General features: G+C 39.4%; 3 protein-coding genes across 3 annotated transcripts in view; 1 reads left to right on the top strand and 2 right to left on the bottom strand.

Annotated features, from left to right (window-relative positions):
* Positions 1 to 1,181, bottom strand: part of CBG13944 — a gene marked incomplete at both ends in the record, with an annotated part of 11,989 nt that extends 10,808 nt beyond the window's left edge. The window contains one exon of the mRNA XM_045236301.1: positions 1,078 to 1,181. Within this exon, the coding sequence (XP_045095292.1) occupies positions 1,078 to 1,181 (104 nt within the window). The remainder of the gene's footprint in view (positions 1 to 1,077) is intronic.
* Positions 1,182 to 2,468: 1,287 nt separating this feature from the next.
* Positions 2,469 to 3,866, top strand: Cbr-jtr-1 (the record flags this gene model as incomplete). Its single annotated transcript, XM_002634790.2, has 3 exons — positions 2,469 to 2,505; positions 2,683 to 2,826; positions 3,646 to 3,866. The coding sequence occupies 3 exons, from the start codon at positions 2,469 to 2,471 to the stop codon at positions 3,864 to 3,866; spliced, it is 402 nt and encodes a 133-aa protein (XP_002634836.2).
* Positions 3,867 to 5,331: 1,465 nt separating this feature from the next.
* Positions 5,332 to 11,092, bottom strand: part of Cbr-plst-1 — a gene marked incomplete at both ends in the record, with an annotated part of 8,005 nt that continues 2,244 nt past the window's right edge. Inside the window, 5 exons of the mRNA XM_002634791.2 lie at positions 5,332 to 5,442; positions 6,188 to 6,376; positions 7,151 to 7,495; positions 8,668 to 8,792; positions 9,887 to 10,507. Coding sequence (XP_002634837.2) covers positions 5,332 to 5,442; positions 6,188 to 6,376; positions 7,151 to 7,495; positions 8,668 to 8,792; positions 9,887 to 10,507 — 1,391 coding nt within the window. The remainder of the gene's footprint in view (positions 5,443 to 6,187; positions 6,377 to 7,150; positions 7,496 to 8,667; positions 8,793 to 9,886; positions 10,508 to 11,092) is intronic.

Here is an 11,092-nt window from a genome sequence, read left to right as displayed (position 1 = left end):
TAAGTCTTTTTAAACAATTTTAGTGCCAAAAAGTTTTCGTACACTAAAATTGCTCAAAAATGACTTAAAAGTACTAATTTTAAGGGGAAAATGACAGAAAATTCGAAATTTAGAAGTTTTAAGCTCGATTTAGAGCGAAATTAGCCATTTTTCAAGGATCTGGCGTGCCTTTGACGCGTTTTTAGCTCCATTTTGCACTATTTTAGATCGGTTTGGGTCAATTTTAGCTCAATTTCAGCCAGTTTTGACCCATTTTGATCGTTTTTCCAGACTCAAAACTAGTCTAAATTGCCCAAAATCGGTTCTAAAATCGAAAAATAGGTGACATTTCGGGCGAAAATCGGCTGAAAATAGCTGAAAATTTGTCTGAAATCGCCTTAAATTGGTCAAAATCAAGCTGGAAAGACTCAAAATGATCCAAAATTGTTGAATTTTGCGTTTTAGGTACATTTTCCGTGATTTTTTGCTCAATTTCAGCCAATTTTGACCCATTTTGACCGTTTTTGGAGGCTCAAAACTAGTCAAAATTGCCTAAATTCAATCGAAAATGTTCTAAAATCGCTTAAAATTGAAATTTCTTCAAGCTGGCGCGCCTTTGACGCGTTTTTAGCGCCGTTTTGCACTATTTTAGATAGTTTTCTCGTGGAAAATAGGCTTAAATTGGACCAAAATCAATCAAAATTGAGCCTAAAAGCGCTTGAAAATTAAAATTCACTTCAAAAAGTGCTCTTTTTAGCTGAATTTAAGATTTTAAAGGTTCTAAAAACATCAATTTTAGGGGAAAATGACCTTAAAATCGATTTTTAAATGTTTTTAACCGTAAATTTTCACTATTTTCAAGCTTTTCGACCTATTTTGAGCCTTCAAAAGCAATTTTTCGGGTTGGAAAACTAGAAAAATAGGCTTTTTATAACAAAATTTGTGATTTTAAAGCCATTTTGACTCGTCTAAAATCGCTGAAAATCGAAATTCCGGTGAAAAATACCTCAAAAAGTGGGGTTTTCGGGTCAAAATGACCGGGAAATTCAAATTTTCCAGCCTTTTTCAAATTTTTCAGAGCTTTTTTCGACCACTTACGTCAATTGTGGTGGTAGCAATGACTTGGGAAGCGGTAGACCACATTCGTCTTCTTTAGCGGCGAGCATACGGGCAGACGGGGTGCGGATTTTGCGTGTTTCCATGGCTTCTGCTGAAATAAGTGGGAATTTATTGGCTGAAAATTGAAGAAAAGGCGAAAAAAGGCGAAAAAATGAAGAAAAAAAATTTTTTTTTCGAAAAAATTCAGATTTTAAGCGATTTTCGGGCGAAAAACTGGTAAATTTCGAGATTTTTATTGATTTTAAGCTCCAAAATCGCCGAAAATAAACTCGAAATTCGAAATTAGCGCCGAAAAACCAATAAAACGGCCTACGATTTCGTCTTCCAGCGGCCGTGTGTTTAAAGGCGCACGCCGGCGGGTTTCGCCACGAAAAGGGTTTGTGTCGATTTACGGGGCAAGGAAGGAGGTGGAAAAATCGAAAAAGACCAGTTTTTGATCGATTTTCGATGGAAAAAGTGGATTTTTAGGTGAAAAATGTGATTTTACTCGATTTTTCGAGGTTAAATTCACTAGAAATGGCTGGAAATAGCTGAAAATCTTGAGAATCGGTGGAAAAATCTGGAAATTCAGAAAAAACATTAAAAATAAGAATTACGGGTTTTTAAAGCGGAAAAAACTAGAAATTCGTCTGGAAAATTTGGAAATTTCAAATTTGGGGTTTTTGGGAAATTGAAAAAAATCCAAACAAAATCCTTTTTTTTCGAATTTTTTGCTTTTTTGCTGCTTTTTCAGTGATTTTTTAAATTTAAAATAGCTGAAAATTCCCAAAAAGACTGATAATTCCATATCAGAGAATTTCGAAAAAAAATTTTTTTCGACATTTTTCGAAATTCTCTGAAAATCTCCACATTTTTCTCGAATTTTCTACCAATTTCCTCTATAATTCATAAAATTTAGCACATTTTTGAACCCAAATGGACGGGGGCCGTCTAAAAATGGCCGAAAAAACTGAACAGAGAGCACAAATTCGACCGGCGGACGCCACTGCGACGAAATAGTGTGCAAAACTGCGAGAAGCAGACATTTGGAAGAGGACACGAGGGACGCGGCCGCGGCCGCGTCGCGGTTGTCCAGTGGGGCGCGCTTGCATAGCTTGTGTCGATTTACGGGGACGGAAATACGTGGATTTTCGGCGATTTTTGGATTAAAAATGCTGTTTTAAGCCGATTTTCTCGGTTTTTCTTGGTTTTTGCGGTTAAAAAAGCTGAATTTTTCGATTTTAAGCTATATTCCATGCGATTTTGCGCCGAACAAGCCTATTTTTCCAGATGGAATACTGCAGTACGAAACAAATTTCGACATTTGTCCTGGCGCTAATTGGATTCTCGATTCTGTTTTCTTCATCGAAGAATACACTGAGGAGAGCGAGATGGACGCCGAGATGGAGATGAAGAAGGCGTTTTATAGTGAGAAAGCCTAAATTTTGAAAATTTGAGGGAAAAATCTGAAAAAAATCTGAAAAATTAAAAAAATCGGGTTAAAAAACATAAAACAATGCTGAAAATCGAGCTAAAAATGCTGAAAATCCCAAAAAAATTCGAAAAATTAAAAAAAATTTTTTTCCAAAAATTCCAAAATTTCAGACAAAGAACACTCAAAACCGGCTGAAAATGGCCTGGGAAAAGCCATAGAGTACCCCATTGAAGAGTGCTGGAAGCACGAACCATTCCAAGTCGTCACTCAGTGTTTGCCCTGTAAAGAGTTCGAAATTAAGGCGATTAAAGCGGGTAAGTGGTTGGAAATGGCTGAAAATTGACTGCGAATTTAAAAAAATTAAGAAAATCTGGTCTAGAAAGTTAAAAAAAAATCGGAAAAATCCAAAAAAAAATTTTTCAAAAAATTCAAGAAAAAATTATTTTTTTTTTAATTTTAAAAAAGATCCAAAAACTTCAAAATTCTAAAATTTTGATGTTTTTATCATAATAAGCAAAATTAGAGCTTCAAAATGAGCCCCATATTGCCTAGGCTCCGCCCACTCACCTAGACACGCNGACGACGACCGNGACGCACCTCAAAACTTAAAATGGGCGGAGCCTAGTCCAGTTTAGGCTCATTTTGAAGCTCATTGCATTTTAGATCGATTCGTATAATTTTCATGAATTTTGAGTCAAAATTAGCGGGGTTACGGTAGTTTGAAGATGAACCGAGACTACAGTAATCCAAACTTTTTGGATCCTAGTCGAGTTTGAGCTCATTTTGAAGCGTTTTCTATAGGGAATTTGAATTCAGCAAGGCGAGAGCTTCAAAATAAGCCCAAACACGACAAGGCTCCGCACACTTTCATTTTGCAGGCGCGTCGCGGTCGTGCGTCGCGTGTCTTTGGAAATTTTCAAAGTGGGCGGAGCCTAGTCGAGTTTGGGCTCATTTTGAAGCGCAGAGCATGACAAAGCTGAATTCAAAGTCTAAATTTGAATATCACCGATGGAAATTTCGGAAAATTTGAAAAAAACAAATTCCAAAATTCAAAATTAGTCAATTTCGACGATTTTTGGCTCGTTTTAGGTCATTTTTTCTGAAAATTCCAAAAAAATCGATATTTCTTTCAGCTCACTGCCTCAAAACGGGATATTTCGATCGTGTGAACTGCTCGAAATCGTCAACTACCGTACTCCGCCCGTGCCCATCGCCACGAGAGTCTCGACGACACGAATTCTATTTTTTCTATTTTTTGAACTCGCTAATTTTGATTTTGAGCTATTTATCGACGATTCAGCGCAAGAATCAGCTGGATCGTGCCGTTTATCAGCGCCTTCCACAGCATTTTTAGCCGTTTTTCTTTTGATAATTTAGGCGGGAAATATGAATTTTTTTCGAAAATTCCAAAAATGTGATTTTCAGTTTATATATACGGGTTTTTAAGATACAATAAATGATTTTTAAATGTAAAAAAAAATCCAAAAAAATTTTTTTTTCCAAAAAAGTTTCAAAAATGTCTGAAATCTGAAATTGGATATTTTTATCGTAATCAGCACATTTTGCGCTTCAGAATGAGCCCAAACACGAATAGGCTCCGCCCACTTTGGTTTTTCTGGCGCGTCTCAATAGGAAATTTCAAAGTGGGCAGAGCCTAGTCGTGTTTGGGCTCATTTTGAAGCTCAAAAGGCCACAAAAATAAATTCAGGGTCAAAAATAGGATATTCCTGATTTTCAGTCCTGAAAAACTGTTTTTTTTTTGGAAATTTTGAATTTTCCAAAATTCCAAAAAAAGATTTTTGCCTTAAAACCTTCAGAAAAAGTTGAAATTCACTGCTCCCATCATAATCGGCTCATTAAGAGCTTCAAAATGAGCCCAAACACGACTAGGCTCCGCCCACTTCTCGGACACGCGACGCACCGACCGCGACGCGCCGGAATACTCAAAGTGGACGGAGCCTAGTCGAATTTGGGCTCATTTTGAAGCTCTAAAAGTCCTAAAAACGAATTTGAGATCAAAATTTGGATATTCTCAATGTTTCAGCCTAAAAAACTTTCTTTATGGCGGGAAATTCGAAATTTTAGAAAAAATTTTTTTTTTGGAATTTTAATTTTCTTCAAAAATTTGTAATTTATATGAATATGAGTTTCTCAGATACCATAAAGGGGTCCAATTTTTGAAAAAAAATCGAAAAAATTCAAAAAAAAAATTTTTTTTGAAGTTTTCAGCCAAAAAAAATTTGTCTGAAAATCCCAAAATTTTCAGCCAAATCGGAATTTTTTTTTCAGGAAAATCGAAATTCATTTGAGATTGGAAAACGCGAAAAAACGACATTTTTCTCATCAAAAAGAGGAAAAATAGGGAATCTTGTGTGGGAAAAATAAAGGGGGCGGAGCCTGATTGTGGGGGGCGGAGCTTAGAGGGGGACACACTGGTAGTAGTAGTTTTAAGCAATAATATTTGGTGAATATAGTATAACATTTAGGGACCAAAAATGCAATATTTCGGGGGATTCAAAGGCATAGAAAAGGGGGCGGAGCCAGAAAAAGGGGGCGTGGCTTATACAATTTTATTTTATAAATAATGAGATGAGGATGAGCAATCAAATAAGTGAAAAAAAAACTGGAGGATTATATCACATTGAAAATTGGGGTCGGGATTAAAGCTAACAAAAAGGGGCGGAGCCAAAGAAAAAAGTGGGCGGGGCTTAGAGTTTTAAAGCGGAAGATAGGGGCGGGGCTTTTTGAGAGAAAAAGAAAGGAGGAGAAAAGGAGGGAATTTCAAAATTTTTGAAAAAACCCAAAAAAGTGGGCGGGGCCTAATTCCCATTGATCATTGGGACGACGGGGGCGGAGACTTCCTTCATGTCGGGCATATAGTCGCGGGCCATCAAACACGCAAATACGGTCAACACCATTTTGGGTTTCACCTGCAAAAAATTGGGATATTTTTTAAGCTGAGCAATCGGTGGGGGGGGGGGGGATTTTAAGCCAAATTTTCAGAAAATTGGTTTTTTGATCCCCAAAGTTGGAAATATAGGAATTTTGACGCTGAATTCATTTTTCCCAAGTCAAGAGCTTCAAAATGAGCCCAATCTCGGCTAGGCTCCGCCCACTTTTAAATTCCACCTGGCGCACGCGACGCACGACCGCGACGCGTCTCAAAAATCAAAGTGGGCGATGCCTAGGCAATATGGGGCTCAATTTGAAGCTCTCAACTTGACAAAGCTGAATTCAGGGTCGAAATTCAGATGTTTGAAGTAGAAAATTCGAAAAATTGCTTTAAAGGTTGGCAAATTTACAGAATTTCAGAAAAATCGATTTTTCAAGACCCAAAATTGAGCATATGGGAATTTTGATTATGGATTCAGCTTTCCTAAGTCAAGAGCTTCAAAATGAGCCCCCTATTGCCTAGGCTCCGCCCACTTTGAAGTTCTACCTGGCACACGCGACGCACGACCGCGACGCGTCTCAAAAATCAAAATGTGCGGAGCCTAGGCACTATGGGGCTCATTTGAAAGCTCTCGGTAAACTGAATTCGGTTTTGGAGGTTTCTAGAGATGCTGGAAGCCATTTGAAGGTGAACATTGCTCATTTTAGTGCTTTCCAGCTTAAAATTGCTCATTTTCAGTGATTTTTTGCTCAATTTTTCTGGAGTTTTCAAATAGAATGTACCTCAACAATATCCTCTGGCAGCGCGTAAATCTTGGCACCAATCTTCCTTCCACAAGTGATCGCATACTTTGCATTCGACATTTTCTCCTCGTTCGTTGTGCCCGGCTTCACCAGCGAGTGATCGATCACGTTCGGTTTGATCGCATCGATCAAATCGAGCACCACTTTTCCCGTCGAGATTGCTGGGTCCTGGAAAATTCGGGGATTTTGGGGGTTTTTGGTCCAAAAATCAAGATTTTTGTGATAAAAAGTTTCATTTTAGTGTTTTTAACAAAATCAGCTCGTTGTTAGCTTCAAAATGAGCCCCATATTGCCTAGGCTCCGCCCACTTTGGGTTTTCAGGCGCGTCGCGGTCGTGCGTCGCGTGTCTAGCTAAATGGGCGGAGCCTAATCGGGTTTGGGCTTATTTTAAAGCTCTACACTTGAAAAAGCTGACTTCGGGATCAACATTCTGATATTCTCAGTTTCGAGGCTCAAAAAATCGATTTTTCGAAAATGTGCTGACTTTTAGAGCAATTTTTTTCGAATTTTCTACTCAGAATTTCAGAATTGTGACACTGAAGTCAGCTTTGTCAAGTTCGGAGCTTTCAAATGAGCCCAAACACGACGAAATTTTGAAAATTTCGGCAAAATTTTTTTAAAATCATTTTTTGAAAAAATTCCAACTTCTAATTTTTTCACTTCAAGACCCAAAGATAGTCAGAATCTCGATTTTTAGTGTTCGTCATCATTTTTAGCTCATTATCAGCTTTAAAATGAGCCCAAACTCGGATAGGCTCCACCTATTTTGAAATTTCCCGCTAGACACGCGACGCACGACCGCGACGCGTCTGAAAAACCAAAGTGGGCGGAGCCTAGTCGTGTTTAGGCTCATTTTAAAGCTCTTGGCTTGATAAAGCTGAATTCAGGGTCGAAAATGATATATTCTAAGTATAAAAACGATTTCTGACTCGTTTGGCTCACCTGGAACGATCGGATGGACGTGGATTTGCCGGATTTCGACAATTTCTCATTAACCCATGCAACGATATCCTTATCAGCTGGCAGCGAGTCTCCTGATTGTGTACACTGTGCCAGAACACTCAGTGTATAGGCTCTCATCAGTTGCCAGACCAGTGCCAGTGTCAGCGTCTGATTTCCATCATAAATGTCTTTTCCCTGGATTCCGACCAACGAGAAGCGCAGTTGTTTGCCCAACTCGACGGCGTAGTTACAGTTTTGAATCTGGTCCATCATACCGCGTAGCTTGTGGAATTGACGGACCACACGCTTCCACGTCACCATTCCCGGCCGGATTATGTCGTAGAGCTGCAAAACGTTGCCAATTTTTCGGCTAAAATTGGGCATTTTAGAGCAAAAAATAATTGAAAAACCAAAAAAAAACTGAAAAAAAATGTTTTTTTTCCAAAATTTTTTCAGAGTTTTTAAGCTGAGCAATCCCCCAAATTTTTAGCGAAATTTCATTATCAAATTCAGATTCCCCACAAAGTTTCACCCTGGAACCTCTTTTTGTGCGGTTCCAGCTCTCATTTTCGAGTTTTTGGTTACTGTACTGCCGATTGTGTGCAAACACCGCACCGAAACACCGAACCTTACGACAAATTGCACAAATCGCTCAAAAAACATCGTTTTGGTGTTGAAAAAAGGTGGGAAATTCGAATTTCAACATGAACATTGTTTGGGAAGGATGGTTTTCCGGGAAATTGGGAATTTTTCGACAAAAATTCAAATTTTTCAAGCTGAGCAATACCCCGAATTTTCAGGAAAATTCCATTATCAAAATCGAATTCCTCACAAAATGTTACCCTAGAACCTCTTTTCTGCGGTTCTAACTCGCAATTTTGCGTTTTTTGGTTACTGTAGCTTCATTTCTGTGCAAACACCGGATCAAAACACCGAACCTTACGACAAAGTGCACAAAATGCTTGAAAATGGTCGTTGCGCGGGTAAAAATAGGCGGGAATCTCGAATTTCAACGTGAAAATTATGTAGGATGGATGGTTTTCCGGTTAATTGGGAATTTTCGAAAAAAATGAACATTTTTTAATGCTGAGCAATTCCCCGAATTTTCAGCAAAATTTCATTATCAGATTCAGATTCCAGACAAAATTTCACCCTAGAACCTCTTTTTGTGCATCTCTAGCTCGCAATTTCGAGTTTTCGGGTTACTGTAGCGCCGATTGTGTGCAAACACCGAACCTTACGACAAAATTCACAAATCGTTAGAAAATGATGGTTTTCGGGGTAAAAATAGGCGGGGAATTCGAATTTGGGCATGAAAAATGCTAAAAAATCAAACTTTCTGCATTTTGTAGTCAGACCTTCCGGTGTTTGCACAAAATCCAAACTACAGTAATCCAGGGGCTCGGAAACTGGTTTTAGGGTAATTTTTGACCGTTTTTCTCGATTTTTGGGTCATTTTCAGCCATTTCCAGCCAAATTTGCACTCAAAAAAGTCAGAAAGTCGTAAGATGGCTCACCTGGAAAATGACGACACCATTCTGAAGATCACCGTATAGCCAGTTGACATACGGGTCGACACCCATCGAATTCATCCAATTACGGTAGGTTTTCTCCTCGCGCGTCTCCTCGACGACGTCTTCCACTGAAAAACCTCGAAACGGGGGTTACTGTAGGTTTCTCGGATTGCCTATGTTACGTTTAGAGGCGAAAATGTCCCCAAAAATCGATTTTCTAAACACAGGGATTACTGTAGCTTGCAAGTTCCCCAGAAAACCGCTGATCCTAGACACGTTTCATGTCGAAATTCGAATTCCCCACCTATTTTTACCTCTGAAACCGCTATTTTTGAGCGATTTGTGCATTTTGTCGTAAGGTTCGGTGTTTCGATCCGGTGTTTGCACACAATCGGCGCTACCGTAACTCGAAAACCCGAAATTGAGCGTTAGAGACGCAGAAAAGTGGGTTCCGGGGTGAATCTTTGTGGGGAATTCGAATTTGATGATGAAAGTTGCTCAGCTGCTCGGAGAACCCAAAGTACAGTAATCCGGGGGTGGGGAAAATCGATTTTTGGGTCATTTTTGGTGTTAAAATGGCGTCATTTTTTCTGGAAATGTCGTTGATTGCTCATCCTTATTTCAGGGGTTTCGGAGATCAAAAATGGGCCGTTTTCAGCTATTTTTAGAGACAAAATATCGATTTTTCCAGGTTTCTAAAGCGTTTATGACAAAATATGGTCATTTGAGCCGTTTTTAGACAGTTTTGGACGCATTAAATGCTCTAAACGCTTTTTTTCTCAATTTTTTGATTGTTGGATTACTGTAGCTTGAATAAAACTTGAATTCTGTGCAAACGTCGAGACAATGTACTAGATTTGACGACAAAATGCAGAAAATCCCATTTTCCACTTGGAATTTCAAATTTTCCGCAATTTGTCGTAAAATCTGATACATTGCATCAGTGTTTGCACAGAATCGGAGCTACAGTAACCCATGAAGTGAAAATATCGGATTTTGGGCGTTTTTGAGCTGGAAAATCGATTTTTGTATCAAAAATGTCCAAATATGATGTATCTGTTCGGAGAATCCAGACTACAGTAATCCAGGGGTGGGGAAATCGATTTTTGGCTCATTTTCAGTCTAAAAATGACAATTTCGATGTTTCCGGCCATTTTTCCCGGGATTTTTTCGTCGATTACTCATCTTTATTTCAGGGGTTTAAGCTCCAAAAACCACTTACCAACTTCATCCGCCCCTGGATCCGGCAACATGGGGTGCTTATTGAACAAATTGGCGACGAAAGCCAAGTTCAGCTTATAGTTGCCCGCCGCCACATCATTCGCCGTCACAAACTCGCGACATTCCAGCTTTTCAGCCTCATCCAGCATCGCACCGGCCCTCGGCACGTTTCCCTGAACGTTGAGGGGCGCCAGAGTGACCCCTGAGCCATGCGGAGCTATCTGATTCAACAGGTACGTGTAGATCTCCGAGTCGACGATGTCCGATTGGAAATTGTGCAGTCTTCTGGAGGTTCCGGCCCTCTCCAGATGGTAGTTGACCCAACGGATCAGAATCTCTTCTGGAGACAGTCTCCTCAGGTCGTCCAGCGTCTCACCGTCCCTCAGGAGTCTGAACAGTCCGGGACAGTGTTGCAAATCGATTTGATTGAAGAGTCCAATGCGAATGATCTGCCACAGGAGGCCGAGCACCAGATGGGCGGTGCCTTTCGACAAATCGATATTGTCGATATTGATTATATTGCAGCCGATCGCTTGAGAGGACATCAGGGCGAGCGTCAGGTTCTCCAGCTTTGTGTACGTGTTCAGGTTCCTCTTGTTGATCGCACGCTCGTCGATTGTGCCTGGAAAAAGTGGGATAAATAATTTTGGGGGTTGAAAATGGTTTTTTTGACCTTAAAATCTCATTTTTTTGCCGATTTGGAGCTATGAAAACTCGATTTTCAGCCGAAAAATCAAGAAAAATGGCTAAAAACAACCCAAAAACCAATTTTCTACGTCCTGGATTACTGTAGTTTGGGATTCGGTGCAAACACCAAACCAAAACACCGAATCTTACGACAAAATGCACAAATCGCTCAAAAATAGTCGCTTTCAAATTCGCACAGTGGAAGTTGCTAAAAAATTGAATTTTCTGCATTTTGTCGTAGGATATGATACATCGACTCGGTGTTTGCACAGAATCCCAAGCTACAGTAATCCAAATGCTGGAAAATCGATTTTTGGGGTCATTTTTGCTGAAATTCAGCATTTTTAGGGATCAAAATGACAAATTTTGTGAATTTTGAATAGAAAATTTGCAGAAAAATTATCAAAAATGACCCAAAAATTGATTTTCTAGCGTCTGGATTACTGTAGCTTGGTTTGTGTGCAAACACCGGAGCGATGTATTAGATTTTACGACAAGTTGCAGAAAAATCGAATTTTCT

Source organism: Caenorhabditis briggsae, assembly GCF_000004555.2.
Source record: "Caenorhabditis briggsae complete genome, chrIV, whole genome shotgun sequence".
NCBI classification, from domain to species: Eukaryota; Metazoa; Nematoda; class Chromadorea; order Rhabditida; family Rhabditidae; genus Caenorhabditis; species Caenorhabditis briggsae.
Note: the sequence above shows the minus strand (reverse complement) of the source record. Positions and strands in the feature narration are given on the sequence as shown.